The sequence below is a fragment of the Perna viridis genome, chromosome 13, assembly GCF_037379345.1.
Source record: "Perna viridis isolate PV_CMFRI_1.1 ecotype Kerala chromosome 13, ASM3737934v1, whole genome shotgun sequence".
In the NCBI taxonomy this organism is placed as follows: domain Eukaryota; kingdom Metazoa; phylum Mollusca; class Bivalvia; order Mytilida; family Mytilidae; genus Perna; species Perna viridis.
The window spans coordinates 5,017,512-5,043,754 of record NC_142457.1 but is presented as its reverse complement, the minus strand read 5'-3'; the positions used below and the strand labels follow the sequence as shown (position 1 = coordinate 5,043,754).

The following is a 26,243-nucleotide window of genomic DNA, read 5'->3' as shown; positions in this document are numbered from 1 at the left end:
TAGGTCAGCAAGTAAAGGAGCACAATTTGTTCCCATTGGAGTGTGGGCCGTTTGTTGAAAAAAATTCCAGCATTTTGTACACATCTTCCTCTGTATATTTGGAAGATGATTTGGAATTATTTCTTACAAAGTATGAGGAATCTCTACGAAGAACTATATATTTGTATCTAGGTTTACCATCTTTTTTGGAAAAACAACGATGTATAAAGTTTTTAAGTCGGGATTTTAACTGAGTATGGGGAATGGAAGTATACAGTGTTGAAAAATCATAGGTTTTAATGTTATTATATTCAGAAAATAGTCTTGAACTGATTGTCTCCACAGATCTTTCGAATGTTTCAGGATCCACATTGAATTAATACCACTACGGGAGTAACAAGTGTTGTGGTAGGACTGTAGACCCTGTTTGACAGTTGTAAGTATAGAAGTTAAAAGTTTTTAAAGAGGTTTGGTGGTACATTTTGCATATCCAGCTATGAAACGTTGTTTGTATGGATTCTTGTGAAGTTTAGGAATCCAGTACATAGACGGTAAATCACAATCATCGTCCCTGGTAGAGAGACCAAAAGAGGATAGCACAGATTTATGGTTTTCCACAATCTCTTCTTTGCTTCTTTGGAGAGAGTGGTATCAGTGCAGGTCTTATCACTGCTATTAGTTTCTACGTCTACCTCTGATAATAAACATTGGATATAAAACGTTTTGCAGACATAAACAATGTCATTTTGGACTTCGATTTTTTTATTTGTCATGTATAGTAGACAATGTTTTTATATCGGGGTCTTTGAAAACTGATGTAGCCTTGGTACCCATTGACCTACTTAAAACTTTCATTCGTTTCAAAATTAAAGACCTCACGGCCTTTAACCACTCTGACAGAGAATCAATGTCTTCTTGTTCTCGTTTTATCCATTTTCTTACATAGTCCTCGACGGCATCCATAAAAACTTTAAAGTTACTGGAAGAAATGATCGTTTGTCTTCATCTTGACTTTCCACACAAACTGGTTTAAAGAGTTTGTGGAAAACAATGTCCAAAATGATGGCAACAAGTCTGTATAATGATGAGGTGGGGTCAGAAACAGGAGTGTCAAGACTTGTTTTGTAAAGGGAGTGTAGTAGAGTGAGAGGTATAGAATAAAGTTTGGTTCTAATGTGATGAAGTCCAAATGGTTTGTGTATGAAAGGAAGGAGACCATCTATGGAGACATCATGTAACTTAGGTGACGTATAGTGGCGATGGCCATGACTCCTTTCCCGTCTTGGATTTTTGTCAAATAAATTCATCACATTTATGCTATTGTTACATTGGCTTAAAAGGTTTCCTATGTTTTTGATGTTGTCATTGAATCCGTAAGGTATTGCAGTACCTAGTCTGCGTATCCAGTGCTCCTCTCTTTCCCTACCGTAGTTTTTCCTTAAAACTTTCATTCGTTTCAAAATTAAAGACCTCACGGCCTTTAACACTCTGACAGAGAATCAATGTCTTCTAGTTCTTGTTTTATCCATTTTCTTGCATAGTCCTCGACGGCATCCATAAGAACTTTAGAGTTATAATTCCAATTTATGGAGCGTGGTTCACGGTCCTTGGGACCTTTAGAAAGGATATTACGCAGAGATTCGTTTTCGATAATGGTTAAATCTCCCGTAACGACGCGACCAGAAGGACCATATTTGAGAATGGAGAGGTTTTGCAAGAACAGTCAGGTGGTTTAGCCTTGAAGTCCTCAATCTCGAGATTCTGCAATAGCCTTTTATAACTGAAAAATTTTGATGCGAGGGGTGAAGTATAGGAATATGAAATAATTAAAGAATAACATTACTTGGTTATCTTATTGGTACACCTGGTTCATGATCTCAGTATTTGGTGAAATCTGAGTTCCTCATTTAATTATATTTCTGTGTACATTTGTAGGCTATTGTTTTCATTTTTGATTTCTTCAGAAATAAAAACTTTTAAACACTTCACATGTACATGCATGTTTAAATTAACACAGAACATTGAAATGAAGATAACTCATAAAAATTAAAGTGCGAACATTCTGATAAAAATTATAATCATATCCAACAATGCAGAAATCAATTAGTGGGCATTCAATTCAAAATGAGATTATTAAATGATTGTCCGAGCGGTGGGTCTTTAACATTTCTTTGTTTCATCAAAAATAAACTTGAAATCAAAGAGACAGCAGAATAAGAATTCGTGTGGTTATTCCTTTATTCGTACATAGATAATAATAAACCGAAACTTTATAACAAACTTGATTTTGATTTCCAAATAGAAAATCAAGAATATGTTCAGCCTTTGTTAATATCACCACTACATAAGAGTAACCGTCGACAATCAATATGAATTTCAATCTCACTCATATCTTCACTACAGTAATTTTAAAGTCGACCGATATGAAGCTTCAATCTCCCAGCCGATGAGACACGAAATCTTCAATTAGATTCGACTAAGTATGACCACCCAGCTAACTTCTAGTCGCACTAAGGTAGCTCCTTTGGCACAAAGTCAAAAGGGCTAGGTCATAAGATTTACTATGCTTCTCTTTTACAATTACAAATCACACTTGTATCCTGAGAAATTGTCCAAGGAGTAGAATATTTGTCGAGTATTTATCAAAGTTTACATGCATGTGTCTTGAGAGATAATATTTATTTAATCCTCCTTAATCGGAAGTGGATGTGTTTTATACTGATTTTTATTTTCAAATCATAGCACACTTCAATAAGATAATGACTGTGCTCTTGTATCAATGACAATGCTTTACATTCACAAAACGCATTTTTTGTTTTGAGTAAGACTTTCTTGCCATTCCGTATCACTTTATGTCACTCCTGGCTAAAGCTTTAGTTTTTTTTGTGTGACGTCTTGTTTCCTTTATCTTCAGTTTTTTATGTGTAATCTTTTAAATTTGGTTTGCCACACTGTACATGTATATCGTCTTTGTTTCATGTGATCACGTTAACGCCAAGTTTTGTTGAGTTTGACATATTGAATCATCCCACTGCTGAATCTTCAGTCTTTTCTGTAAAAATATTTATATGAAAATGAATCTAACTTTTTCTATGTGATCCCTGATTATTTAGTCAGTATAGTTTAATTCAAGTGCACTGAATATATTTTGAATTACATTCTTTTGATTACCGTTATAACCTGCGTTCCCTTGAAATTATCTTTGAATAAACACATTTGTCTATCAAATACGACAAGTCTAATCACATTAATGGTTTAGTTTTTTATGCTTCCGAAACAATTCGTATACACATAATTATGTCCTAACGGCTTGTTACATCGTAATAACAAAATGATTTTACGGACTATAGGCGCGCGATTTCTTTTCATTGTGGTACTATGTACACCTATCGTTGTAAAGTTGAATATTTCCAAAAAAGGAAAGTCTTTACCTACATGTAATAGTATTTTATATCTTAATTGCCATCTGGTTTGAAGGATTGCCGATTTAGTACATGTCAAAATATTAATACATGTAGAACCTTGTATTATATTTATTTGTTTTATTAATGTAGCATGCATGGTCACAGAAATAGAGGATAAAGTAATAAAAGTAGATAAACCAACAAGTAAGTTATTACTTTTATGATTTTATTATTATTTCTTTGGAAATTATTAAATCGTGTTAATTAAGCTAAATTTCGCCATCATTAAAATTGATAGATGTTTGTATTTACTGTATATAGTATATATACCATCTTAAACTTTTAATGTTCAGCCAAATTAATTAACGAATTGATAAAACTAAGTTATAAATATGGTGGGTTTCATTGGTTACTGAATCCGATGAATGGGTTAAAATTTAATGTTGATGCTGATATACCTATTTGTCAAAAAGTTATACGATTTGTTTTAAGTGAAACAAAATCAATTAAATTAATTATTATTATGGTCGGGTTTTAGCTTAGTTTTGAAAAAAATATATTAAGCTTAAGTGTTACTGCAGTCTATTTTTCTCCAAATCATCGACGACATCATTGATCTAACAATTTTATTTGGTACTTTTGTTCCAAAACAATTGCCTACCAATCTTAACCAAGAGTTACGAAAGCTTGTTATTTAGAAATTAAGCAGCAAACATCGTTTAGTTTTTTTCTGTTTAGTTTAGTTGTTCTTCCTTTCTCTAATGAGATCGCAAACAAGGTTGTCGTGAGTAAGTTGAATTCTTCCCTTTGAAAACCTTGTGGACATGCATTCCGTAAATATTAGGATTATTGTTTAAACACTAACCATTCTGTTTTATTCCTGTGGTTTGTAGAACCTATATACATAATCATTCATTAAATCTACATTTGTATAAGCAGTTGGTTATACAAACATGTTAATGATATTAACCCATAAAATGTATGAAAGAGGTGTGTAGCAACAGCTCACATAAAATTCAGACACTACCAGTGTTAAAGTGATTCACGGTGAAGAAAAACCCGCCCAAACAAATAATGTTTTTTTTAGTCTACACGTGCTATACTTTCACATAATAAGTATTTCTGTGTTCAAATTTGCACTTTTTAGAAAATCATATATTCATCTCCAATTGAAACCAGCCTAATGAAACCAAACCAAAAACAACAACTCTTGCAAATTGTCGATTTCATGTACACTCATATGTACTTTATATAATTTTTATCTCAAAAGCGCAAGAACAAAATAAATAAAAAATAAAAAAAATAAGACTAGTTTTTTTTTATCATAAAATAAAACTGAATTCGGTGGGTTTTTGACATGCATGAATCATCTTCTGTATGATGTTTAGACAGACTGCTTCTTAAGTAGATTATTTACATTTTTAGTGCAGATTTAAATAATTTAAGAATGTTCAAAACAATATTGTTTGTATCAATTAAGCGAGTTTTTCGATGTATCAAAGACAAAAATAAAAATATCAACAATAATTTATCAAATGGAAAACTAAGGATGTTATTGTAAATCATTTCGATTTTATCTATACTAGTAAAATTTTAAAGTTGCATGAACATTGTTTTATTATTGAAACTTGGCACCAGGAAATGAAAAATAATGACAAATAATTTTTACATTTTGATGGACCAATTCAGAAATTCAATTTCCGTTCTCGTGAACAACAAATTAAGCTCCATTGTTTGAGGGCAATGTCAATAGTTTAGTCCAAGAAATCTCGAGATCAACATTGAGAGCAATCAGTCATGTATCTGTCCAGTTTGTGAACTAGAATCAACCGCAGATATCATTACATGTGACTCTTGCCTTCATTAGTTTCACTTCAGGTGTGAACGTCATAGATCTATAGATGTTAATTCCATACATACAGACAATGGGTACATATGCAACCAATTCAATGATGAACGTATGTATGATATAGTGAATGAAATTCACGCCAGAGAGAACCCTAAAGCAATAGTCTCACGTTGTGCATCGTTGTCCTCTTTTACAAAACATGATAATTGTGCTTCAATCTCACACACTATTTAATCCACCATATCATTTATTCTACTACTGCATCGTCCTTAATATCTTCACAGTGCCAATCAAATAAAAACGTCGAAACATGAAACGTCACTCACACCACCTGACCGAGTAAAAAATATACGTACCAATGTTATGCAGTTAATTCAAGGACCATATCCATTACCCAACTTCAACATCCAACTCATCTCTCAGTACCTAAACAGACTTGACAAATTATGAATACAAAGCATTGCTAACTAGTTAACAAAAAGTCACTTCAAGAAATCTTCAGTAAGACCAATGATGATCAGAAAGATATAAATTGAAGAAAATGAAGTACGTAAAATGAGAAATGTGGGAGAATATTAAAAAAAAATAAATTCATGTCATAATAGTATGGGGAGCCAAACATATCATTAAGAAAAATGGTGATCAAGTCCTTATGAAGGTCGCAATCAGATTATTACAAATTGTTTCCCAAATAATGACCATGAAGAACATGTTTTAGAAAGTTAGGGAATCAATCACGCAAACAATTATGTATGATTTCTGCTGTTCATACCACGCTTGCTACACAGCTCCATATAAGACCACTGCAAATAGCCACACCACACCAATTAAGTCCGTATATGCATTATCCATTCTCTGCTACTCATAATTCCGTCCAAAGTAACTTCATTCTCAGACGCCCTCTCGTGTTATTGGTCACCCACTTGTCTATTCTGAAGCTTTTAGTAATATCTCCTCAACAATGAGCTATACAGAGGGACAAAAACATAGACAGACATGTAACAACTCGCAGAAGTTGGAACCACGGTAAAAAACATCAAATAAAAACATCTTCTCTACAATAATATGGTCTTTATATAACTTATATACAAAGTACGGTCAAATCAAATAGAACTTTAGCATTGATGATATAAATTACAAAGCACATTGACTGATTGATTGTGAGAGTTTAACGCCCAAGCAGGATATTTCAGCTATAACCGGTGGTAGACATGAAATGATGATGAAATGAATAATGGGATAAAACACAAGCATAATAGACGAATTTTGATTGCCGCTCGAAGTAAATAGAGGGGACAATTTAGTCTCCTATGGTGGAGCGCCACGGTACCTACTCCTATTGAATATCACAGCAGGGAACTTTAACGTGTAAAAAACGTGGCATCTTAACCCAACACGTTGCACCATCATGGTTTGCAGTTAAGAGTAATGTATTATGGCCTGACAACCCCAGCATGTAGCATGACAGGGGTACCCCATTCCACCGCCTAGGGCACACAAACAGGTTGCTCTATGGGCAGAGCGCCCTGACTTCCGGTCAGGGTTCTAAGCGCTATTTAATCGCCTTTCACAACACGCTTAGCACTGCTGCATGCCTTTTCCTTTTACACCCGGACCCAAACGGTGCCTTTTATCATTAAAAGTTTAAAACCAAGTACAGTTTTTCTACGGTATGGTCTAATGACCGGACACACTATTGTCTTGTAAGTCTGTAGTGTCTCCAGATGGGAATCCTTGCAATATCTGATATAGCAGGTGCATCGACAATTCCAACGAAGTGTAGCCAGTCGCACGTTCAGTCTGCTGACCATCTCTATTGCAGTACACAAATTCTGACTATTTCATTTTTATCAAACAATTTTGTATCACTATATTATATATTTGACTACGATGATGAACCACATTGTACTATATCAAAATGTGTAATTAAAAAGTGCAAAACATGCAACATTCTATTTCTTCACAAGTACACTTACGAACAAAACCTTTCACACAAGAAATCACGATGAATTAAGCTGCAAATCGACGAACTAAATCTACGGAGTAGAATGTAACATGTGCGGTCTTGTGTATGTCAGTGAAACACAAGAACGATTAAACAAACAAATGTGCGGTCATCATGTGGAATTTAGATGGAAAAAGATGACTACTGAATACGAAGACCGTACGGGTGCAATGACAATATTTAAAGTATAGGAAACCTTTCAAGCCAATATAACAATATATACAAGAACTTTTTTGACAAAAATCCAAGACGGATAAGGAGTCATGGCAACCGCCACTATACATCATCTAAAATGCATGATGTCTCCTTAAATGGTCTTCTTCCTTATACAAAAACATCTTGGACTTCATCACAGTCGAACTAACCTCTATTATATATCTCTCACACTACTACACTCCCTTTACAAGACAAGTGTTGACAATCCTGATTCTGAACATACCTCATCATTATACAGATTTATGACCATCTTTTTGGATATTGGTTTCCACAGACTCTTCAAGCTAGTTTGTGTTAAAGGTCAAAATGAAGAAAAACGATCATTTCTTCCTTAATCGTTGGTCAGCAAAGTTATAGAAGCAATTAATTACTACCACACTCTCCAAAAGAACATATGGGGGGAAACCGTAAATCTGTGTTGTACTATTTTTGTCTCTCTACCAAAGACGATAATTGTGCTGTACCGTCTATGTATTGCGTTCCTAAACCTTACAAGAATCTATTAAAACAACGCTACAAACCTCTATCAAAATGTTTAACTTCTATACTCACAGCGGTCAATGAAGGTCTCTAACTATACCATGCCACTTGTTACTCCCGTATTGGTATAAATTCAATGAGCAAAAATTCGGAAGATCTTCTCGAAACCCTAAATTCATGATTATTATGAAAATAAAATACATTACAACCTATGATTTTTTAGCTCTTTAAACTTCTATTCCCCATACTCAGTAAAAACCCGAATCAAAAACATTATACATCGTTGTTATTCCAAAAAAGACGGTTTTCCCAGATAAAAATACGTAGTTCATGGTAGATATTCATTTTACTTTGTAAAACAAAACAATTCACAATCATCTTCCAAATATACAGAATACAAGTTTTCATAATTCTAGATTTTTTTATCGACAACATATTTGTCCATTGTGGTGGACGCGTTTTTCAACAAGCGGAAGGCATTCTAATGGAAACAAATTGTGCTCGTCTTTATTTTATAGATGATCTGAATCATCATTTTCTCAATATCCGTTATATAGATGACGTGTTTTCGCTAAACAATCCTAGTTTTGGAGATTTTATACATAGCATCTACCCAAAAGAACTTGAGATAAAGGATATTATAGACACTGTGAAGTCGGTCTCATGTTTTGAAATCAATGGTAAAGGAAACCTTTTGACCAAACTATACGACAAACGCGATAACCTTTCATTCCTGATTGCCAACTTACCTTTCATTTGTGGCAACATCCCTTCAGCACCTGCGTTTGGAGTTTTCATATTACAAGTTTTATGGTCGTCGTCATGAACTCGAGGACCGTTACGGTGTATCCATCTGCACCATGATTTGTTCAATATGTCATAGTTTTCCTTACCTCTTTCGTCTACCCTGGACTTGAATTTTTATGAGCAACTGGGCTGGTGTTTCTAGAAGAACAGATGACGCTTATCCTATCGGTGCACCTAGTCCATGTTCCTAGTTTTTTGTGGAGTCCGAGTTGCTCATTTTTACTTTTGTTACTTTGTATGTATAATTTTGGTTATTTTATGTTCTTTGTCGTTTGTGTCTGTTTTTCGTGTCAGGTCTTTGTTTCTGGGTTGCATTCTGTTGGTTTTCGCTGGAGTCCTGGATCCCTTGGTTGCTGTCTTCGACATAAATTGGGCAATATTTTCAGTTTCTCCCAAGCACTGTTCATGGTACTTCAGAAAACATCTGTTTTATTAATGTCTACCACACTACGAAAACTTCACTTGGTGTTTAGGCACAAATGATCCATTAGACAGAGGTTAATAACCTACAGGACAGGCAAATGTATAACCATTCTATGGCCAAAAAACTGAACTGACACGATCAAATGCTTTTCTGTTGAAAATGTACAAACTATTGCAATAACTGCAGCCCCGTGCAGGTACGGGTGTCAAAAGAATAGGCCTGCAACAGCGCTAAGCTTGTCGTAAAAAGCGACTGGATAGTGCTCAGAAATCTAGCCGGGGGCTAAGCTCTCTGCCCACAGAACAACTGGGATGTGTGCCCCAAGTGGTGGCATGGGTAACCCATGGCGTGTTACATGCTGGGGTTGTCAGGCTATAATACGGAAAGCCTGACATCAAACCATAGTGGTGACCGTGTTGGGAAAGATGCCACGTTCTTCGCACGTTTAAGAACCCAGCTGTTGTATTCGATTGGAGTAGGAAACTATGCGCTCAGCCACAGGAGCTTAATTGCCAGACCCTACCCATCTCTCCCTTTTTCTTGTGGCAATCACAGTTTGTCGACGTTGTCCATGTGTCCCATCCCATTTTTCATCACATCAGCCTTTCATGTTCATTGTATCATCCATTTCATGTTCTTCGCCTGAATATAGCAGAAATATTGCTGCACGGGCGTTATATCCAATCAATCAATCAATCAATCAATCAATAACTACAGGATGTCGTCAAACAATTTTGATCTTGAACATCATGATATTGATTTATTTTCAAATCGAAGGTTGACAATGAATTGACTAATGTTGCATTCAATATTAAAATATAAAGTTGATTTGTTTAAAATAACATTATATAAAGGTGTAATCCAAATCATTACATTTCAGACAGATATAGATTGTACAGTCCTTGAACCGATCCGCGCTACACTTTGATGGATCGATGACCGTTGACTGATTGATCGTTGAATGATTGATCAAAGGCCGATGACCGATGACCAATCTAATCGCAGTTTTGTTAAAAAAATGACGTAAGATCTGTTTAAAATAAAAGAAATGTAAAATAAAAGTATAATACGTCATCTATATTGCGGAAAATGAGATGGGAATAAATTAATCAACTGTGGCAAAGTTAAACTTTTAACCAAAGTGATCTTTCCTTGAAAAGTAAGCTTCCTGTGTTGCAAGCTTTTTGATATTCTAGAAATTTCTGACACTTTTTTCTTAAACTTTTAATTGACCATAGAAGTCAGATCTAGTGAAAAGTAAATACCTTAATATCTAAAATTTAAAACTGACCAATCAAGCTGCTCACCTGGGCATACAACTTCATTTGAATATTTCTTACTTCCAACCCACAGTACTTTGGTTTTAGTACAATTTCTTTTCAAACCAGAGGTTCCACGAAAATCTCTTAAACATGACAATGTTTTTTAAGGATGATTCTTTCCCATTTACCAATAAAACCATATCATCTGCATATTGACTTACAATGAGCTCTCCCCTTTTAAAGCTAACCCTTTCATATAAGGGTTATTTTTGAGCTATTGACAAGTAGTTCTATTCCTAATTTAAAAAGATAGGGAGGCAGTGGATCACCATGACGACAGCATCTACCTTCACTCGAAAAAAAGAAGATAAGTGTCCACAGCTCTTAGATCTATTATGCAATGTATCAAACCATCGACAAATAAATTATAAATTCTCCAAAATCAAAACTGTGTTAAGCAGATTTTAGAAACTCCGATTCAAAAGAATCAAAAGCCTTCTCAAAGTCAAAAAGTAATAATAAGCCCTCATCATTATTTTCCTCCAGATAATGGATTAAGTCATAGAAAAGGCGAGTATTTTTACCGAAAAGAAAAGATTAAGCATAAAACCTTTCTGAGAGTCACTTATACATTGTAATAGAATAAATAACCTTTTTGAGCCTGAATGCAATAGCAGAAGATAAAATCCTGATGTGTTCAATAAACTAATTTGCCTCCAGTTTTTAATAAATCGCCTTTTTCTTCTTTTGGAATACAAGTGATTATTCCTTGGCATTGAAATGAAAATAAAAAAAAAAAAACACATATGCGGAAGAGTACCCATAAGATAAAGATCTAAATAGGAAGGCTCCTAAATCTTTCCAAAAAATATATATATAAATACAGTAAAACCACCAGCCATGAAATTCATAAATAAACTGATATTATCTCTTTTGATTTGATTTCTATAGAACTAACCATATGAAAAAAAATCGAAATGTTATTTTCGTCAATGTGAATGAATATGTGCTTATAACATTTCACAAATAAAGATAATATATATTCACTTCTACCTGATAATCTATTTAAAAAGCCTTAGTAAGACTCTAAAAGATAATAATTCAAAACTTGAATAGTATTTAAGTGGAGGTAACTCAAATGATCAAGGAGAGAAATAAGGTTAGGGGTTTTAACTAACTTATAAGTAAGATTCGAAACTAAGGATACATATAATGGATCGACCTAATTCACACAAAAAATAAAAGAAAATATACTAAATTGGGATAATTGTGATTGAAATAATTTATCAATTACATATATTACAAAAGGCTTATAGGATAAATTCTCGAGAAGTTTGCTAATTGGTTGTCTATATCATCCAAAAATTCAAATTTCATCCTCTTACCACCATCCGTTTTCCCATAAACAGCGCAGTAATAGTACAACGAACCCTCAATGTTCCTGTTTTTTTCTAAGTTTACCGACCACGTCCATTTTGTGTGTTGTCACATCGTCTACTAATTTGAATGTGCATTCAGAAGAAAGTTTCTTCTTTTCCTTCGTTTTACTTCGTTTAATAAGGACAAGACGATGTTAGCTGTTCTTACAGGGATTCCTATCAATGGCCTGAATTCATCAGGTTTAACAGTTTAACTTAAGTTTGGCTATAGTGATCTTATTGATGGATATATATCTTTGATGTTTTTATCATTTGTTTTAGGAAGATATTTTTTTTTATGTTGAACTTCCTGCTGTACTGCTCATTTAGTTTGGCATGGACAGAGCTTCTTTTGCAATATAATTGTTAGCTTCCGATTTTGTTCAATCTCTCAAATAACTTTGCTTTGGTTTACAAAAGCAAAGTCATTAACACATGTAAGTGTGCTATGATTAGAATAAAAATCCATATCAACATATCCACTTCCGGCAGAGGATTAAACATCTTGTTTTTTCTCATATAGGCATGTAAGCTTTCAATAAAAACTGATGATTTTAATCTAATCTTATTAGTCGTGTGACTAATAATTGTGATACAGACCCGAATTAATTCCATGACATTGCACATTTTCAGAGGCTATATTATTTCGGTCTGAAGTTGTCAAGTTCGCTAGGTAGTCAATCCGATGATGTCGAATTTAATTTAATTCATCTGTTGGGAGACTGAAGCTTCATATCGGTCTATCAGATTTTATGTTGACCGTAAAATTACTGTAATTAAGATATATACAAAGGCTGATTCAGAAATGCGCTTGATTTTTTAACGACCGGGCAGTGATTAGTTTCTGCGAGATTTTCCCGCCATTTTACTTTTCCTAGTTTTCTAAAGATTCATTAGAGAAACAATTCCTCTTCCAATCCTCTCAGGGATTACAATATTTCTCAACTCCCGATACTTGAATTTTAGATTTACCGCGATCTAAAATTTAATAATCTCGAGTGAAGAAATCTTGTTACCCACTAGAGACCGAAAAATTATCTACATGTAATTATTACACTCATCTATATAATGATGACTTTCAAACGCTTACCAAGATAGGGAAAAATATGTTGATGTTGTTATTACAAATTACACATAAGAGACTTGAGCTACTCGAGATGGCTGAAAAGACGAAAATTAAAAACGATGGTTTTATGATGATAACTTATCTTGTATTCAGATATGTTCTTTCTCCAACTCGCATTCGCGGTAATTCTTGTTGTATTGCTGACTACACTACTGAATATTGGGAATGGCACGAGTCAGAACATAAGAACAGGCATGGAAATGGTCGTAGAAACTACAACGTACGTCAATATATCTATTGCAATATAAGGTCACAGTAAAACAAACAGCAGTAATAACTATTAAACAATAAAAAAACCTTCTTAACCGATTTTCAGAATAAACCGAAAACCTGCTTTAACAAGACAGTTTAAAAGGTTTCAACGTATATTGATCCAGCTTTAATTGAATACCTGTCTGAACCAAACAAACTCGACAGTCCAAATTGGGTTCCACTGTTACTATGTATCAAAAATACTGTTTGTTTCGGAGTGTTTATTAGCTAAGAAGTAATCAAGGGGACCAAGGTTATAGCATTAATCAAAAGAACGTACTCCAGGGACAAAAACCAGACATGGAAAACAGACATACACAACAAATAACATAAACTAAAATCATACTAAGTAACAAAAGCAAATGAGCAACTCGGACTGCACTAAAAACTGGAAGCATGGACCAGGTGCACCGGTAGGGTAAGCGTCCTCTGCTTATCTAGGAACACCTGCCGAGTTGTAAAATAGGAGCTTATATATGTCGTTTGTCCATGCTTTTTAAATTGTGAAAATATCATCTGTCCTAAACGTGCATAATATAATGATTGTATTTATCTATATACATGTATATATTCAATATTTTTTAAAATTTTTATAGAACTTCAACAACAACAACGACAATGGTTACTGGAGGACGCGGTGGTGGGGTTTAATCTAATAGCCAAACATTAATTAGCATACATATAATGATCAATAAATGTCAAACGATGTGTGCATGTGTACGTTGGACCTGTTAATAAATCAAGAAAAAGCGAAGTTCCAACGTTGAAAGCGTATAGAATTTCATCATAACCTGAACGAAGAATAAACCGAAAATCTGTCTAAAATAGACATATAATGTATTTTGAACCTAGATTAACTGAAAACAAACACTGTTGTCTAAAAGGGATTTGGTTTAGACAGGTTTGATTTCATTAATTCCTGTCATATACCTCGGATATTTTCATATTATTTCCGCATGGTATTTTCCTAAATTAAAGAGTAATCAAGGGAACCAATGTTATAGGGTAATCAAAAGAATGTAATCCAGGGACAAAGACCAGACATGGAAAACAGACATACACAACAAAGAACATAGAGTAACTGAAATCATACATAAAGTAACAAAAGCAAATGAGCAAGTACTAAATACTGGGAGCATGGACCAGGTGCACCGGTAAGGTAAGCGTCCTCTGCTTTGTTAGAAACACCCGCCGAGTTGCTGATAAAAAGTCAAGTCCGGGGTAGACGAAAGAGGAAAGAAAAACTATGACCCGTTGAACAAATCAGTTTTCATGGCGCAGAAGGATACACCGTAACGATCCACGAGTTCATCATGACGGCCATAAAACTTCTGTAGTGATGACCTCAATCTTGTAGCAACATAACCTTGCTCCACAAGCCTGCTTATGAAACGGGACTTTTATAAGAGTATTGTCTGGGAGCTGCTACACCTTTACCGGATTATACTCAATTGCAACATGGAAAGTGCGGCTTGCGAAACAGGACATGTTTGCCCTTTCCGAAGCACTTGATGTCCCGTTTTTTTTGGAATGGGAGTTCATTTTTGTAGTGCTTTTGATTTTTGAACGGTGTCAGTCTTTAGGTGTAATCTAACTTATTCGTTTCGGTAGACTGTGCATGTGGGTGGTCATTGTTTCTATGTTTATTCCATTGCTGACCCTTTAGTATTTATGCCCCGATTTTCTAACATATCTGATGTCTTAACTTTCCATCAATTTCCAACCTTTTGAGAAATTGATTATAGGATATTACTTGAAATAAAAAAACTAAATTCAAGAATTCAAATGATTAAACAACAAAATATTATGCATGTAGAGAAAAAAAAAACTGACAAAAACAGTAATCAGAAATTACAAATCACAAATTTGTGTCCAGACTCTACCTTCTACCTTTTTTATCTTTCGATGTAAGCTTTTGATATTTAGCATGTTGGTAGATCATCTAAAGTGGATGTACCGCATACCGCGGGTAGTGGCCAATGACTTTGAACTTTTACATCAATGTCAAAGTCATATTTTAAGTGACAAACTCGTGTCTGTGATGTTACCTTTTTGTCTTTCGATGTAGGCTTTTGATATTTGGCATGTAGGTAGATCACGCAAAGACAATGCGTAGCGTACCTTGAATAGTGCCTTTGGATGTTGTCCTCAAGGTAAAATTCCATATTTTTCAGTGACAATCTAGTTTCAGGGCTGTAACATTGTTGTCTTCCGATGCACGCTTTTGATGTTTGGCATGTAGGCAGTTCCTGTAAAGTCCATGTGTGGCATACCATGGATAGCAGTATATGATATTGGATTATGACCTGAGGGTCAACTATCTATTTTTTTGTCAGTGACAAACTCTTGTTGAAGCTGTATTTTTTATGTCTTTCAATGTAAGCATTTGATCTTTTGCATATGTGTAGATGACCTGCATACATTTCGTATATATGGATTTATTGCCACGGTGGGGTCCACGGAGATGGTTACTTTTCAATGATTTCTCGTTTAATTTGTATGATCTCTCAGTACGGTTCAAACTGCCCTTAAATGCGGTTTGAAATTTCGTAATACACTCTCAAAATTGTCAAGTTCTAAAATATCTCTGCGCCGTTTTGTACGGTGTAATCTAGGGCTCGAGCTGTCCAATACATTTGCAGAATCGTATATAGGTTTTCCAAGATCAATTTAGCACGGCGCCACACTATGCCTTGATTTACTAGCACCATGCTGTTATCATAAATTTTACAATGTGCCCCCAGTTGGCAAAATCAAACTTGTAATTTTCAAAACAAATTGGTTATTTTTTAATTGAGTAGCGAATAAACATATACTCTTGATGGCTGTGTACATATCATACTGAGCTATTAATTGCAGGTATATGAAAATAAACTGCCAAAGCACTTGAAGAAACATACCTTCACAAATTTCTGGGGAGAAAACTATCGGAAAAACTGACTCAAATACACTGCACCTTACGGTGATGAGAAAGACTGAAATCAAACCCCTGTAGGTCCTTAGGTCATAGGTTACATACGTACTGACTACCGTTATGAAGACTGTCTCCTTTGTAGAATAATATATAAATTTCAACTCATTTTTGTCCCATAAATCACGAACTTGCAACATATTTCTTCTGAGAACGATTTGTTTATATCCGTTTATTTATTGAAAGCTATCCATCAAAGTCAATATTATTTCCACAGTAATCTCGAATCGAAGTTGTTTATACCTACAAAATAAAAAGAACTAAAGTGATGAACATTGCAATGAAAACGTGTGTGCTAATTAGGAAATGTTTACATTTTTTTAAATACTACCTGTCAGTGAAATATGTGATTTTAAAGCGTGTAAGACACTGAGGAGCAAAGTATCTTAGTTTTATTTGAAAACTGTACATGTACTATAATTACATCAAGTCGTTTGAACATACTTTTAGTGAATCAAATAACAAAAAAAAAAGAAGAATTAGACCAAAAATAAAAATAAATTAATAAAAAAAAAAAAAATAAAATAAAGAAAACAAAGACACAAATGTGCTACATTGAACGTGAAACTCATGTGCTGGTTGTGTACAGCCTATTCACTTATCTTTGTGTCAGTTTCGAAAAGGTTTACTTGTGTATGTTAAAAGCATAATGTTAAAGCACATTTTTCAAAACTCACAACTCATACGTCATTTCAGAGCTTGCCGTAACTACGCAGACTTTTTGTATCGCGCTAATTCTTACAATTAGGCTTCTTGAACTGTTGCTACAAGATTGCAGTCATAACTACAGAAGTTTTATGGTCGTCATTGTGAAATCGTGGATCGTTACGGTGTATTCATCTGCACAATGAAAACTGATTTGTTCAACGTGCCACAGTTTTTCTTACCCCGGACTCGACTTTTTATGAGCAACTCTTTAGGTGTTTCTAGAAAACCAGAGGACGCTTACCCTACCGATGCACCTAGTCAATGCTCCCATTTTTAGTGGAGTCCGAGTTGATCATTAACGTTTGTTACTTTGTGTGTATTATTTTAGTTTCTTTATGTTCTTTGTTGTGTTTACGTTTACACTTCTAAAACTTCTTCTCTAAAACACCATGTGCATTGTTACAAAGTTAAGAAACAAGTATTTAAAAAGAGTCTCCCATGGCAATTTTGTCATCTCTGATATGCAATCAAAGAAGCTTTTTAAACGTCTTACTTGCAGTAAACTTTACCAAGAGACTCCATATCAGAATAATTGTCCTTATAAGGGGAAACTGACGTTTGAAATACACTGTCAATTGATGAAATGAGATTTATGATAATGCCTACAAAATTCGACATTGGACCAAGGAGGAGCAGCACGTTATTAGTGTTATAACCCTTGAACGCGAAAATTCATATTCTTTGCAGGTTTAAGCAAATGTAATAAATTTAAATGTAACAGGCTGTTTCCTTGTTTTTAATTTTTAGAATTTAGTGTGATACTTACATCATGCCCATAGTTTTCCCCATGTCCATCATCCCTGTTGCTCCCATCAAAACAATCAGTCCGTCTGTTAACAGGAACATCTGGTCTAAAGCACCAAGGTCACTTTGTAATGGAAAATTAAACAATGTCGTCTATATATGTGTCACGGGGTATAACTTACAACGACTTGGCGACATAGAATACATATATAATGTAATTAGTTTTGTCGTGATAAGTTACTCCCTAAAACGGTCAGAAGCCTGGCCGAAAAAATATAGGATCTATGAAATACAATAACACAACTTTACCAAGATAAACCATAATTTTAAAAATGGAAAATAAATGAATGAATGAATGAATGAACTTTTTATAGCGCTTACTGGCGAATAATTTATACAAATATAACAAACAAATATATTTTGTTTCGAATTTCACAATTTACTGAACACTGATAATCGAGATTCTTAAATAAGAACCCATATTTATAATCAAAATTCTACTTATTATTAACCAAGTCACTGTATACGTACAGTGACATATATACAGCATCCAATTTTGTTTCCCAAGTTAACTTTGTTTATTTAAAAAAAAACAATTGTGAAACGTGTGAAAGGTGAACTATGATGTGTGTCAGTTCTTGTGCCATTTTCGCAAGATTAAATTTGAGGTAGCAGTTTTTACAAATGTCAGACAGAAGGTTTATATTCATGTTAACAAACCATGAAATGCATTTCTATTTCTAACTCAGATACAATTACAGTACACATAACCAGTTTTAAGTTGTTTTAGGTTGCACTTTTAGACAATACCTATATAGATGGCGAAATGGTTGCACTAAAAAAATGTTTAGGACTCTTGACAAAAATGAATTTAATACAAAACATCGACAGAACTTCTATGCGTAACTCCCTTTGTGTAAATATGTTTCCCCGGGTACTTGATGTCTTTTAATGGAACAGACCTTAGTCATGTTATCTTGGCTAATAAGTTAATTGATTAAATTGAAATTTTCTGAAGGGTTATTTAGTACCGTATGCAGGCCCTGAACAGATAAACGCGACTATTTGACGGATGTATGAATGACGATTGAATAATAACTGAATATCAATGATCGATTACCAATCTGACCGTAGTTTAGTTATGTTAAATGAGAAATGATGGATTAATTTACATTACGGAATTGTCATTTGTACTAATCCAATAAAGTGCCATATTTAATTTATGTCAAAATATCAAATGTATTTCTTGCAAAATGAAAAAGTAAAAACAAAAGTTAGAAATTGATGTCTTCAATTATATCGTTTAGTTAATATGTGTCAAATGAATAACTGAAGCAAACCATTCCATAACATTCATTTACCGACCAGTCGTAACGCGATAATAAATGAAACTGATCACCTGTAAAACGTATCGGTTTGGCGGATCTATGACTGACCGGAAACTGATCGATGACGGATTGCAATTATAATTGCACGTTTTGGTTCATGTACCGTTTTACCTATCGAATTGAAAAAAAAACAGTATTTTTATGTGAACGTGTTTAATCTTTTTTAGGAGGTTACGAATTATATCCTCATTGATAAGTCTTACATTGGTCCTTCCATCAGTGATGCCACAATGATCAACAGTTCCTCTTGTAATACCATATTTACAAATTCGTCATCTAATGGAGGTAATAAACAATGATTAATTAACATGAGACATATGTTTTTGAATTTTGAACTAAATGCATGAAATATCGTTATATCTATTAAGAGTAATCAAGGGAAACAAGGTTAAAGCGGTAATCAAAAGAATGTAATTAACAAAGTGTTCATTATAACTTTATAAGTGCAAAGAGTAATCAAGGAAACCAAGGTTATAGCGGCAATCAAAAGTTTGTTTGTTTGTTTGTTGGGGTTTAACGTCCGAGCAGCAATATTTCAGCTATATTCAGACAATGAACATGAAATGGAAAAAAAAGGATGGGTCACAAGGATAATAGGGTCGACAAATTTTGATTGCCACTGGAAAAAGGGGGGATGGGTAAGATCGGGCAATTTAGCCTCCTGTGGCGGAGCGCAAAGGTTTTTACTCCTATCGAATACCACAACAGGGTTCTTTAAAGTGCGAGGAACGTGGCATCAAAAGAATGTTATCCAGGGACAAAGACCAGACATGGAAAACAGACACAAACAAAAAAGAACACAATGTCAAAAGTAACTCAAAATCACACACACAAAGTAACAAAAGTGAATGAGCAACTCGGACTCCACTAAACACTGAGAGCATAAACCAGGTGTACCGGTGGTGTAAGCGTCCTTTGCTCATCTAAAACACCCGCTGAGTTGCTCATAACAAGTCAAGTCCGGGGTAGTCGAAAGAGGAACTATTTATTTCATAATAAACAAAACAAAAACAAGCAAGGGTTTGGTGAAACGAAACAAGTGTACATGTACAAGTGTATAAATTAAGATCAAAACTAAATATATCATTAAAATTTAACACATTTTATTAACTTACTGGCATTGCAAAATTAATGAAATAATTGTGGAAAGAAAAACAAATAAAAAAGAGAGGTATAAACAATCTTACTCTTTTTTCTGATAAAGATTTCAAATATATATGTAATTGAATTAACAAAAAACAGCTTATAATAAAATCTAATTGGAAGCAACATATTACATGTCTTGTGTTTGTTTGTATTTTTGTGTGTTGGGGTTTAACGTTCGAGCAGCAATATTTCAGCTATATTCAGACGATAAACATGAAATTGATGATAAAATGAACATGAAATGATGAAATGAAATAGGGATGGGACACAAGGACAATGGGGTCGAAAATGTTCGATTGCCACTGGAAATAGGGAGAGGTGGGTAGGGTTGAGCAATTTAGCCTCCTGTGGCGGAGCCCTATGGTTCCTACTCCGGGAGAATACCACAGTAGGGTTTTTTAACCTGTGAGGAACGTGGCATCTTTCCCAACACGGTGCACCACTATGGTTTGCGGTCAGGTTTGGGGCTAAGGCGCTCTGACCACAGAGCAACTAGGATGTGTGCCCAAGGCGGTGGAATGAGGCACCCCTGGCGTGTTACATGCTGGGGTTGTCAGGCTATAATACGGAAAACCTGACCGCAAACCATAGTGGTGCACCGTGTTGGGAAAGATGCATCGTTCCTGACACGTTAAAGAACTCTACTGTGGTATTCTCCCGGAGTAGGAACCGTAGCGCTCCGCCACAGGAGGCTAAATTGCCCAACCCTACCAACCTCTCCCTATTTCCAGTGGCAATCAAACATTTTCGATCCCATTGTCCTTGTGTCCTATCCCTTTTTCATTTCATCATCATTTCATGTTCATTTTATCATCAATTTCATGTTCATCGTCTGAATATAGCTGAGATATTGCTGCTCTGACGTTAAACCCCAACAAACAAACAAACAAACTAGCATCTTCTCCTTTCTAAAATCGCTATTCCAACCATACTCAATTTGATGTTTTTGTATTATATATTTGGTTTAGATCGATATGCGTAATTTATCATCGTATGAAATAAACATTTACAATTTAAGACATCATCCCGCCGGAATATGTACAGCCTTTTGACAACTTAATTTGAAATAACATGAAATACTGTCACAGTCTTGGTTTAAATGATAATTGTATATATACGTTCTACACGTAGGTATTCAAATTAGAACATTCACCTTGATTGCAATTACATTCTATCTCTTTTTATTGTTACCTTTTCGTTGCATTTGTAAGTAACACTGTTAATAAAAAATTGAGGATATTAGTCTACAGAAAATCTGCATAATATCATGATTTTTAGTTTACAGTTAAGCGGTAAGGACACGATGATCATTTTTTACTTTAACCTATCTGTTACGGCCTATCTTGTACAAATATAATACAACTTATAACCTATCTCATCATCGTCATCTGCCATCTTAATAACCATCATAGAATCAACAAGGTTATTATTCAGGTCGTGGAAACTAGGAACCATTGCCTGGACTTGTCCATGGCTGACACCATTCATGAAAGGTGCATACATTAACGATGTTGACATTTGGTTGTCAATTATCATCTGGCCGACACAACATTGTACTGTAACATGTATGAAAGCTACCAATAGGACTAATAACATATTATCATGTTAACTAACACTCTGAAAAAGGAAACAAAAATGTACAATGAAAACTTACAATGTTGTGGAAGTGTCATTATATTCAATATGCTTATAAAAACATTTCTATATCGGCTAATGAACCATTTTGGGATCTTGTTGATAAAATAATACATACTGATTTTAATCATGTTTTGCAATATAGAAGATACCCATCCGAATACGTGAATACCACAACGATGCGTAATGAAGTAGTTATTTCTGATTTTGAGACTTAAGTTTCATTCTGTTGTAATGAATTATACATTTTGAAATTGTGGAAGGATACATATTGTAATGTGAGAGCAAGGGATCAAAAGTTTCTCAATGAAAACCAGTCTGGTGAAGCGACATGAATACGAAAACATATTTCAAACGTATTGTTTACATATTTGCTATTTCGTACAATGACATTCGGAATATAAGATAGATTTCGGAATTAAGCACATTTTATATGCTACGTTATTGATGTTGAATGAGCAAGATTTTTTTCTCAATTTTATGTCTTTTTAAAGAAATCATAAATGATTTGACCTTTCAGTCGCTAAATATAATGTAAAGTTAGGAATAATTTCGTTGATTCCTAGGTATTGCGAACCTTTCATTTTAGCCTAAACTGCGATTAGAAATAATTTAGTTAGGAGAAACATTCTTTTTTTCAATAATGTCTGAAAAAACTCAATAATGCAAGTTTTGATTATTGTGAATTTTAAGTGGTCTTATATTTTGCAATAATGACCATTTTGTAACAATTCCATCATTAGAATAAAATCAATAAAAAGGATGTTTACCTTTGATCCTGCCAACTATGTACATCTAAGTCATTTGTCCTCTCTCTCTATCCACCTGTTCTCTACATTTAAGAGAATTACATGACACTTTGACGTGTCAAAATCCCCCGAGGATCAGGTATCTGTTATAATCAACCACTAGAGCAGTGCACCTCAATGTTCACCATTACTTAAAGGTCTGAGTTGGCAATCTGGTGATTGTACAAATTATTTGAAATTACAAAACAAAAACAAGTAATAATTTTATTGTTTATCTTGCTTTTCTTATTAAACACACCTTTCTGATCTAAAGACAATGACATTTCTTTCATGACTTGTTTTGTCCATAATTCATTACTTCATTGGCAAATATAATTTTCTTGAATCATGAAATATCACCCTTTATTACAAACCGTATCCTCATCTACCTCAAGCCTGATTCCTAGGCAATTATCCGATATTGAATTAGTATTTTTTCTTAGATTTCAAATGGAAATTATCACTCAGTCGTAGTAATATCCCATGATAACCAATAGACAACAAAAAATAATGAATGGTAAAACTTTTACAATGATCTGTCATTTCGATGTTCTTTACTCAGTTGACTTAGATGCAACAGACACGCATACAAAACGATAGTAAGTTATTATTACACAATGTCTAAAGATAGACAACTCCAACATCTTAGTTTTTATCGTTCGAACATATATATAATTTCTTACTTTGATTTCCTGAATGGGCGACATGTTTTTAAGTATCGGGCTTTCATATTCGTAACTGTTATCAATTGTAGAGAAGTGTTTTTCGTTTTTTTTTCCAATTTCTGTTTACAATTGGGAAACAAAGCATATTATTAAGGATTATCAAAGCTGATAATATTATGGTTTCTTTTCATTAAGCCCCGTGCAGGTCCGAATGTCAAAAGGATAGGCCCGCAAAAAGCTTTCGTGTGAATGCAACCCATTTCTCTCATCACATCACCAGTTAACAACTATGATCCATAGACATACACCAACTCTACCATTTGCAAGACGCCCCGTGCAGGTCCGGGTGTTAAAAGAATAGGCCTGCAGCAGCGCTAAGCTTGTCGTAAAAGGCGACTAAATAGTGCTCAAAAACCTAGCCGGGGGCTAGGCGCTCTGCCCACAGAGCAACTGGGATGTGTGCCCCAGGTGGTGGAATGGGGTACCCCTGGCGTGTTACATGCTGGGGTTGTCAGGCTATAATACAGAAAACCTGACCGCAAACCATAGTGGTGCACCGTGTTGGGAAAGATGCCACGTTCCTCGCACGTTAAAGAACCCTGATGTGGTATTCGATAGGAGTAGGAACCTTTGCGCTCCTCCACAGGAGGCTAAATTGCCCGACCTTACCCATCCCTCCCTTTTTCTAGTGGCAATCAAGATTTGTCCCTACTGTTCTTGTGTCCAATCCCATTTTTCATTTCACCATCATTTCATGTTCATTTTATCATCCATTTCATGTTCATCGTCTGAATAAAGCTGAAATATTGCTGCTCGGACGTTAAACCCCAACAATCAATCAACCAATCAATCAATCAATCAATCAATCAATCAATCAATCAATCTTTTCATTAAGATTCGATCTGTTTTCCTTTTTATACCAAGTTAAACATACCTTTTTTAAGTATCGGGCTTTCATATTCGTAACTGTTATCAATTGTATAGCAGTGTTTCTCGTTTTTTTTTTTACCAATTTCTGTTTACAATTGGGAAACCAAGCATATTATTAAGGATTAGCAAAGCTGATAATATTATGGTTTCTTTTCATTAAGATTATATATTTTTTTTCTTTTTATACCAAGTTAAACATACCTTTTTAATTATGAATATTCACAAAACCTATGCGTTGTAGTTTTTCAATAAGACCATGTGTATGAGCAAGGAGAAAATATTTGTTATACGAATATTGAACAAAATCATTTTGCGCACTAGAATCGACGAAGTTCACAGCTAGCTCTGCCTTCGCCTTATAAACATACAATCTCAAAAAGGCTTCTCAGGTCACCCACAAAGTTTCAGCGAGATAAAAAAAAAACAGGAAGAAGAGAGCAAGCTAGTACAACAATGTTACCACCTTTAATTAACTGGCAACCAGTGAAACTGCAATCCCCTTGGTGAAGTTTTTACAAAGCCCAAGACAACAGTTTCACACCACCAGGAGAAATTGTCAGATGTGCCTTTTGCGGCTACCGAGGAGGTGGTCCATAGTGTTCCTAGGTCCAAAAAACAACTATTTGAGGAATCACAGATAGAAAACATACTTCCTGATATGGAGGGAGCAGTTGAGGTAAATCCAAGTGTTGAGTTACATTTATTAACTAACTTGTTATGAAAATAATAAGGAGCAACAATTTGAATACAGTTTATATGGCAATAGTTTCCTGATAAAATTTGTAGACACTTGTTTCTATCAATGGCTGGTTACTATCAAATATAAATACATTATTTGGTAGTAAGATGTTATTGGTTGAACGAAATAATTACCTGTGATAAAAATGATTTCAGTATACATTTTGTACATCATTATGTACATTACTTTGTGTATTCCATAACACATTTACATATATGGTCTCAGAGCTGTGTTTTCGTGCAGTCTGTACATGATCAAATAACTTTTACATTGTACATGTTTACAAACTGTTCAACATGTGAGTTATACATTGACAATATTTTGGAGTTACAGTGTGTACATGTACTCACTGGAACCATTATGAACATACATGCATGTAAAAACAAAACTTTTTAGGAGTTACAATGTGTACATGTACTCACTGGAACGATTATGTACAATATGTACATGTTTGTTTGTTTGTTTGTTTGTTGGGGTTTAACGTCCGAGCAGCAATATTTCAGCTATATTCAGACAATGAACATGAAATTGATGAATACAACACTAAATATTGTTTAGTGGCATTTCATGCAAAAATACTAAAATGTGCTAGGGTAGGCTGAAAAACATAAGGGTAGGTCTAGTAGTACCCTAAAACAGACATTTTTTTCTGGCCTTAACATTCTTTGAAGCATCCTTAGAGACATCTTTAATCTATATTAAACATTAAAAATTGATAGCACACCCTTGACTTCTAAGAAAATTGTTTAAATGTAAGTATATGTATGCAAGTGGTGCCTATCAAGGGTGCCAGTATTTGGTTTTATACATTTTAGTTGTTTCGAAAAATATTTTGTAATGAATTTTAGAATATACATTTATCATCTATTTTGCTTTGCTTGAATTGTTGCTGATGAAGTGCTTACAAGTAGATGCGACATTTTGATATGGATTTATTTGAAGTGGATGGTAAAGCTTGAAATATTCTTTTAAGCAATTGATAGTAACTTTACCTACTACATGTATATGTACTTTGAGTAATTCTTATTTGATCGATATACAATTGTAGTGCATGGCTACATGTATTTCTTGTTGTTATTTCTTGTGTATTTGAACTGCCCAAACAAGCTTTACTTAAATAATAATTACTTAAACAACTGTTAGTCTTTATTTATTAGGGCCATACTGAATATATGTCCAAAATTACGTCGTGGATGTTCTTTGTCTCTCAAGATAATCTTTTTTTTTTCGTCCTGCGGGTTGACAAACTCCCAAGAAGATATATAAATAACCTATCAGGGTAAACAAACTTCCAAGTATCGGTACTT

General features: G+C 34.3%; 1 protein-coding gene across 1 annotated transcript; it reads right to left on the bottom strand.

Moving 5' to 3' along the window:
• Positions 1-15,950: 15,950 nt before the first annotated feature.
• LOC148599338 (uncharacterized) lies at positions 15,951-21,787 on the bottom strand. The gene is made up of 4 exons (XM_088559476.1): positions 21,550-21,787; positions 19,237-19,309; positions 17,668-17,769; positions 15,951-16,436 (listed from the first exon to the last, which is right to left on the bottom strand). The coding sequence occupies exons 1-4, from the start codon at positions 21,773-21,775 to the stop codon at positions 16,370-16,372; spliced, it is 468 nt and encodes a 155-aa protein (XP_088415602.1). The 5' UTR covers positions 21,776-21,787; the 3' UTR covers positions 15,951-16,369.
• Between the last annotated feature and the right edge of the window lie 4,456 nt (positions 21,788-26,243).

Coding starts and splice junctions, on each gene's coding strand:
- LOC148599338 (XM_088559476.1), bottom strand. CDS start 21,775: ATGTTATTAGTCCTATTGGTAGCTTTCATACATGTTACAGTACAATGT. Junction 19,310..21,549: donor AGATGACGATGATGAGATAG/GTTATAAGTTGT, acceptor TACCTCCATTAG/ATGACGAATTTGTAAATATG. Junction 17,770..19,236: donor TCACTGATGGAAGGACCAAT/GTAAGACTTATC, acceptor TCCATTACAAAG/TGACCTTGGTGCTTTAGACC.